The 7,015-nt window shown below is 67.5% G+C and overlaps 1 protein-coding gene across 1 annotated transcript; it reads right to left on the reverse strand.

Moving 5' to 3' along the window:
• Positions 1 to 4: 4 nt before the first annotated feature.
• Positions 5 to 6,160, reverse strand: TMEM240 (transmembrane protein 240). Its single transcript, XM_040619350.1, has 4 exons — positions 6,064 to 6,160; positions 5,470 to 5,576; positions 1,085 to 1,293; positions 5 to 628 (listed from the first exon to the last, which is right to left on the reverse strand). Exons 1-4 carry the CDS (start codon positions 6,118 to 6,120, stop codon positions 480 to 482), a joined length of 522 nt encoding a protein of 173 aa, XP_040475284.1. The 5' UTR covers positions 6,121 to 6,160; the 3' UTR covers positions 5 to 479.
• Positions 6,161 to 7,015: the final 855 nt, after the last annotated feature.

Consider the following 7,015-nt stretch of genomic DNA (forward strand, 5'->3'; position numbering starts at 1 on the left):
CACGCCCCATGCACATGCTCCCGTGTGCAGACGTGGGCGCGGCCGGGGGCCGGCCCCTTCCCTGCCAAGACCCTCTCCCGGCCTTGCTTCCCTCCGCCGAAATTGGCCCCAAGAAGCAGCCAGGCGCACAGGAAATAGCCGGGTTTAAGTAACAGACATGGTCCCAGCCCGAGTGCGGGTGAGACTGCAGTGCGCGGGGGCGAGCAGGTGGTCCCGGCCGCCCGCACAGGTGCCCATGCCCCCCGCCCGCCCTCGCTCAGAGCTCGCCGCCCCGGTCCCCGCGCCCTTTTCGGCGCGGGAGGCCGGGGTCCTACCCCCAGGCCGGCGACCTGCCCCGCCCCGACCCCCTTTATAAAAAGAAGAGACAGCACCTTCCGCTGGACACGCCCGGCGGCCGCGGGCGCCCTGGCCCGGGGCGGCCGTCCAGTCCCGTGTGCGTGGGCGCGTTGGCCGAAGGCCCCGCGAGTCCTGCGCGCGGCTCAGAGGTGCCGCGGGCTCGGGTGGCCGTTGTGGTAGAGTTTCTGCTTCACGTGCACCATGTTGCCGGCCGCCTCCTCGAAGGGCCTGTGCGGCCGCCGGCCCAGCTCCCGCAGGCTGCACAGCTTGGGCAGCCAGGTCCACGAGCCGTCTGCGGGGCGGGGGCGCGGTCAGGACGAGGTCAGGGCGGAGGCGTGGACGGGGGCGGGGCGCGATGGGTCGGGAGCGCGGGCAAGGAAAGGCGTGGGCGGGTCCTGTTTGGGGGCGTGGTCGAGCGGAGGCACGGAGGGGGCGGGGCGAGGAGCGACGGGCGTGGTATTTGGTGGGGGCGTGGTTGTGGGCGGGAACGTGAGCCGGCGGGGGCGTGGCCGCAGCGCGGTCTCGTGGGGGCGTGGCCTGGGAGGGAGTGAGGCGCGCTCTGGCGGCGGCGCGGTGATTGGGGCGTGGCCTGGGAGGGCGGGGTGCCGCGGTAAGGGGTGGTGACGGGGGGGCCGGGAGGCCGCGGCGGGGCGTGGTTTCTGGTGGGGGCGTGGCCAGGGAAGGCGGGGCGGGGTCAGGTGGGACCCGGGGCCGGGCCGGGCCGCGCGCCCGCCGCCGCCTCACTCACCGTAGCGCCGGCCGGCCCTCCAGGCGCGCACGGCGCAGTGCAGGACGCCGTCCATCCACACCAGGAACCAGCTGATGCAGAAGCCGAGCAGCAGCCCCAACATGAGGTCGATCTCCTGCTTGGTGACGTTGTCTGTCACGAAGTAGTTCTCGGAGGCGTCCACCACCGACTGGTCCCCGTCGTAAGGGATCACGTAATGGATGTGGTGCCTGGGGGCGGCAGGGCGGGCTGGCACCTCTCCCGCGGGGCGGGCAGCGACCCCGGCGGTAAGCGGTACCCATTCGCCCTGCTGGTCTTAAAGCAGCCCTTGTGCGGAGCTGAGGGCAGGAAGGGGCGATCACGGGGCAAGACGCTGCCCGGAGGGTGGGAGTGTGCGCGGTCGGCGGTCAGGGTGAAACCTGCCCACGTATCACCCTCCTCCCTCCTCCGCCCCGGGGCTTAGAGGCAACCGTGAGCTGTTCCGGGCAGGACGTCCCCATCCAGTGCCAGGGTCGTAGCCTCTCTCACACGCCCTCTCATCCTCCCCCTGCTGCCAGATGCCAAGTGGGTCAGCCCTGCCCTGGGCCTCTGGTCTTCCTTTTGTTCCTTCATCCTTTGCAGGTACCTCCCCTTCCTCAGTTCTTTGGGCTGGAGGTCCAGGGGCTCTGCCCAGTGTCCATCTCTCACCCCCTCTCCTAGGGGAGCTCCCCTGCCCATGTCCTCACAGAGCTGCATGTCCATGGCCTGCTCTGCGGCTCCTGGGATGTTCCAGCTGCCCGGGGTTCCCTGGACTCCCGTGTGTACCCTCCCCACCAAGGCCTGCGTGGTGTTTTTCAGCCTCCCTTCCCTCCACTGTCCAGGCCTGCCTCCGAGGAACTCTGAACTCTCCCCACATAGTTCCTTCCAGTCTCAGGCCTGTCTGGCGGTTCCCTCCTCCAGCAAGCCCTCCTGGGCCTGGAGATCCTGGGTGGGGTGGCCCTACTCAGGAGACCAGCACCCAGGACAACAGACTCTGCTGAGGCCTACAGGAGGGTCCAGGAGAGGGACCGTGGGGTCCACCCTTTGCCTGTCATCCTCGCTGGCTGCAGTCCTTCCTCTTGCCTGACAGTGCAGGGACCGCTCTGGAGCCCTCCTGCCCAGGGGGCCACCTCTCCTAGTTCCCCCTCCTCCCTGAGCCCCCTCTGCTGGTCTTTCCAACTCTCTAGCCCCAACCTCCTGAAGTCCCCGGCCGCACACACTCCCCCCGCCCTCTCCGTCTGTGCTGAGCTGTGCGGAGGCCACCAGCTGCCTGTGTGGCGTCTCCACGTGGGATCTACAGACACCTCAAACTCATACCTAAAAATAGCTCCTCCCTCCCCAAACCTGCTTCTCCCCATCTTCCCCTCAGTTAGATGCTGGCACCTCCGCCTGGTGTTCAGCTGAGAGAGGTCCCTATCCCCCCCGCCCAACCTCGCAACTGGCCACGTTCCACACTCCCCCACAGGACTGTCTCAAATACGGAAACCCCACTACTCCTCCCTGACCCCGTTCCTACCCTACCGATGTCCCTGCACCAGTGGGCTCCACATAGCGTCTTCCTCCCGGTAGGAGCCCAGCAGGGATGGCAGCAGGCAGGCCTCTCCTCGCACCCCTCCTGCTCCTTCTGGGAACTCCTGGAGGCCATTCCCGCTCAACATGTCCAGAGCGTGACCAGTCCCAGTGATGGGGCCTTGGCCATAGCCCCATGGGGCGGAGGCCACCAGTCCTGAGTCGGCAGCGAGGATGGCCGATACGTGGCTGCCCTGCTTACTGATCAGTTTGTCAGTAGCTGCCGTCAGTCACCAGTCCGTGCCGGAAAGCTATCAATCACCACCCAGAACGTGCAGCAGTTGCCGGTTCCCTAGGAGCGGACGCCATTCATGACCCGTCCAAGGTCCCCATCACCTGGGGCGCACCAGGCCAGGCAGGCCGCACTGGGGCTGCTAACACAGAGCATCACTGTCACCTCCTGCTTTAGCCAGCCTTCTGGGCTGAGGACCCCTGACAGGGCCTTCCTCAGGACGGCCACTTCCCGCCCCTGGACACACAGCTGGTCAAGGCAGGTACCGGGAGATCGAACTGCCAGAGCAGCCAGAAATGGGCCAGGTGCCCTGCAAGTAGGCAGAGGCCAGGGCCCCAACCGCCCCCGGTGGTTCGGAACCTCCAGGGGGTCAGAGGTCACAACCCGTGCCCCCATCCCTGGCCTGGCGTCTGCAGCTCCTCCCTGCCCCTTACGCTCCTCCTTCTCCAGGCCGGGCCCCCGGGGGCAGGGGCTCAGGTCTCCCACGCGCACACGGACCTTCACGATGTGCACACACACGAGTCCGGCCTGGGTCACACATGCTGCACATGCCTGAGGTCCGATGCATGTGGTGTATACACGCCGGCCACATGCACAAGACGTGGCGTATATACCGTGGACTCGGGGCCCCGAGCTCCACATGTGCGCGTGTGCATGCTTGCCCAGGCACGAGCGCGGCCCGCGTCACATGCGGATGCACATGCACTCAGCCCGGCACACAGCCATCCCCGGCGTGACAGGCACCGCCCGCCGGCACGCCCACCGGCACGCACACTCTGGAGCATCGATTTACACACAGGTCCTGCGTGTCAGATTCTCCAGGCACGTCGGAGGCGTGCGCACGGGCCGGCTCACTGGACATGGCGTATGCACACACGGATAGAGCCGCTGGGGGCGCTTGTCTACATGGCTCACACGCGGTACTGCAGGCGCCACACCGTTCCCTGCAGAGCACTCTTCGCTGCACGCTGCGTGCTAAGCATGTACTGTGTGTGCATACACATACATGTCGTTGCTATGCGAGAACGCGCTGTGCACCGAATCCACGTGTCCCGTATGACGTGATGTGGACACACACACCCAGAAGCTCTACGTCTGCAGCAGGGGCGCTTCTCCGGGCTTCCTGCGTCCACAGACGCGCTAACCTGTGCACCCAGGACTGGCTGCTCTGTGGGCGCTCGTCCTACCCAGGTGCAGGCGGACTCTGGATGCTACAGGTGACGCATCCAGGCATCCCGGGTGAACACACTCTGCAAACACAGCCTGTCTGCCCAGGTGGGTCCTTGGTGTGAGCTCATAGGCACGTACACACCGGTCATAACACCACAGCCCACACACATGTAAAATATGCATTCCTCGTGTTTACGGGACGTGGAGCCTGGGCCTTGTGTGTGCCCACAGTTAGCCTCTGCCAGCCCCGGCGAACCTGCTCATAGTCACGGCGGTCCCAGGAGGCCAGGGGGCTGACCTTGTGCCTTTCCTGAGTCTGGGGCTGAGTGCACCAGGAACCAACGCAGGGATCTCTGGGAAGGAGTGGCCACCCCACCACACAGCAAACTCTTTGGATGGTTCTTGGACAGCACATGCAAGGGGCATTACACTCCCTTCTCTACCTTCCCTAACGTCTGGGTTCTACTTCCATACGCGGCTCGGCACCCATGGGCACGTAACTGTCCTGTCTCCCACGGTACATGCACACGTGTGTCTGGAGCAGAGATACAGGACAGGGGTGAGGAACACGCGTCAGGGCTCGCGCCCCCGTCCCTTACTAGCTGTGTGACCTTGGGCAAGTCTCTAGCCACCCAAGCGTCTTCCTGCTTTCCCTTTGGCCCCAGTAGGAGGGCTTCCTGTGGGAATGGTGTGCATGAGGATGTGTGTGCTATGTGTACGCACATGTATATGCAGACAGTACACATATGCGCGTCTCATGAGAAGATGTTTATTTTGTACATGGACGTACAAACATGCATGGCCAGGAAGACCCGTTACTACATGTGCACAGAATGGGGGCGTTCACACAGTGGACGTGGGGGGCCTGGGCTCTCCCATGGCTCTCTGAATGACCTTGAGCAAGCCACACCCAGCTTTGCCTCAGTTCCTCCTCTGTGCAATGAGAGGGTTGGACCAGATGCCCCTCGAGGTAGGCCCTGCCCACCTTGACCTTCTGCACTTCCCTGTACCCGGCTGGCAGGAAAGTTCGTGAACATTAGTGCACGGCCCAGGGAGGATGGTGTAGTCTGTGGGCACAGCCGTGCACAGGATCCCTCCTGACACACAGGGCCGGGCCGTGGCTCTCCTGGCCTCCAGGCCCTGGACCAAGAGGCCTGGGGCCCGTTCTGCCCATCACCCTGGCACAGGCCTTTTCTCTAAAGGCATTTTGGGAGGGGGTCCTAACTACTCAGGCATGCTCCCCCTCCTGGAACCCGATTGGCCAATCCCCAGGTGCCCAGCGGAGGCTGGGCAGTCCGTTCCCCACGGGCCTAGCGCAGTTCTGCAGCCAGGCCTGCTCGGGGCTTGCCCGCGCCCCAGTGGGCCCCGCCGCCGCACATGTGTGATCACGCGTGTGCCCCACCGGGCGCGGACTCACCGGCCACAGTTGCAGTGGCAGACGCGGTCCTCGCCCCGCAGGTGCGGGAGGATGTAGTTGTGGAATCGGTCCAGCAGTGCGTTCATGTCCATCAAGCACGCGATGGCCTGGAAGAGCCCATGACCGGTCAGCGCCGAGGAGCGGGCCTGGCCGGGACCCCGGGGCGTGGGGTGGGGTGTGGGGGGCGGCGCGCTGGGGGTGGGGGAGCGCAGGCCTGGGATAGGGGTGCGCGGGGCAGTCCCAGAATCGGGGAGCTCAGGGCAGTCGGGATGGGAAGCGCAGGCCGGGGATGGGGAGCTCGGCGCTGCCAGGAGACGGGTGCACAGCCCGGGGATGGGGAGCTCGGCGCTGCCAGGAGACGGGTGCACAGCCCGGGGATGGGGAGCGCAGGCCGGGGATGGGGAGCGCAGGCCGGGGGTGGCGAGCGCGGGGCAGCCCGGGATGGGAAGCGCAGGCCGGGGACGGGGAGCGCGGGGCAGCCCGGGGATGGGGAGCGCAGGCCGCGCGGGCCGATAAACAAGGCGCGGGAGGTGGGGGAGGAGGCGCGCGGGCGCGGGAGGCGGGCGCGGGCGCACGGGAAGCCCCTCCGCTCACCATCACGATCGACGCCCCCAGAATCATGAAGATCATGGTGTTCGCGCTCATGGACATCGGGCGGGGCCGGGCCGGGCCGGAGCGCCGCCCCCCGGCCCCGGCGCCCCCCCGGCCCCGGCCCGATGCTGGGCCCCCGCCGCCTCCGCAGAGGTCAGCCCGCCGCGCACCCGCCGGGGAGGAGGCGCGGGGCGGGGCGGGCAGGGGACGCGGCCGCTCCCGGGGTCGCTCGGCCTCCGGGCCGCCGCGCTCGCCGCGCCCGCGCTCTCAGCTCCGCCCTCGGCCTCCTCCCTCCGCGCGCTCGGCGCCGTTCTGGCCTCCGCTGCCTGCCCGCCCTCCGCGCCCGCCTCCCGGGAGGGGCCGCGCCGCCCGCCCGCCCGCCCCGCCCCACGCCGCCACCCGGACCCCTCCCCGGGGGCCGCAGGGCGGGATCTCGTCCCCATCCGGTCCGCCCGGCCCTGGTCGCCTGCCTAGCGCCCCTGGACCCCGGGGCCACGTCCCGACCTCACCGGGCGGTCCCGGAGAGGGCCCTGGGGTTCCTCCCCGGACCCTCCTCCTGGGCCTCGGGGCCGCCGGCACATTGGTTGGCACCTGGCTTCCAGCAAGTACCTGCCTTTAGCGGAGGGCCCTGTAGGGCCCCTGGGGCACTGCCAGGGAGGTCACTCCAGAGCCATGGCCACATGGCCCAGTGAAGACCAAAGGATGCCCCGCAGTGGGGTTAAGGCCAGCCTCAGCCCCATCTTCCCTCAGGGGTCAGCACCAGGCACCAGGACTGGGCAGCCTGGAAACCCAGGCCAGTGTCCACAGCTCTCCGCAGGCTGCCCCCACGATCCTGGGATCAGGGGAGAGTCCCTGAGCCAAGCTGTCATCCACAGCCCCAGGACAACACTGCCTTGCACGGGGAGTCCCTGACACTTCCCCATGGGGACCTGAGGTTTTCCACAAACTGTGGGTC

The sequence above is a fragment of the Ursus maritimus genome, unplaced genomic scaffold (genome assembly GCF_017311325.1).
Source record: "Ursus maritimus isolate PB19 unplaced genomic scaffold, ASM1731132v1 scaffold_32, whole genome shotgun sequence".
Lineage (NCBI taxonomy): Eukaryota > Metazoa > Chordata > Mammalia > Carnivora > Ursidae > Ursus > Ursus maritimus.

What these genes read in the sequence shown, in the direction of transcription:
- TMEM240 (XM_040619350.1), bottom strand. Translation starts at nt 6,120, where the DNA reads ATGTCCATGAGCGCGAACACCATGATCTTCATGATTCTGGGGGCGTCG. An exon ending in TGCCACTGCAACTGTGGCCG is followed by an intron (nt 1,294 to 5,469) that starts GTGAGTCCGCGC and finishes TGCCGCCCCCAG; the next exon opens with GCACCACATCCATTACGTGA. An exon ending in GAGGGCCGGCCGGCGCTACG is followed by an intron (nt 629 to 1,084) that starts GTGAGTGAGGCG and finishes CCCGCCCCGCAG; the next exon opens with ACGGCTCGTGGACCTGGCTG.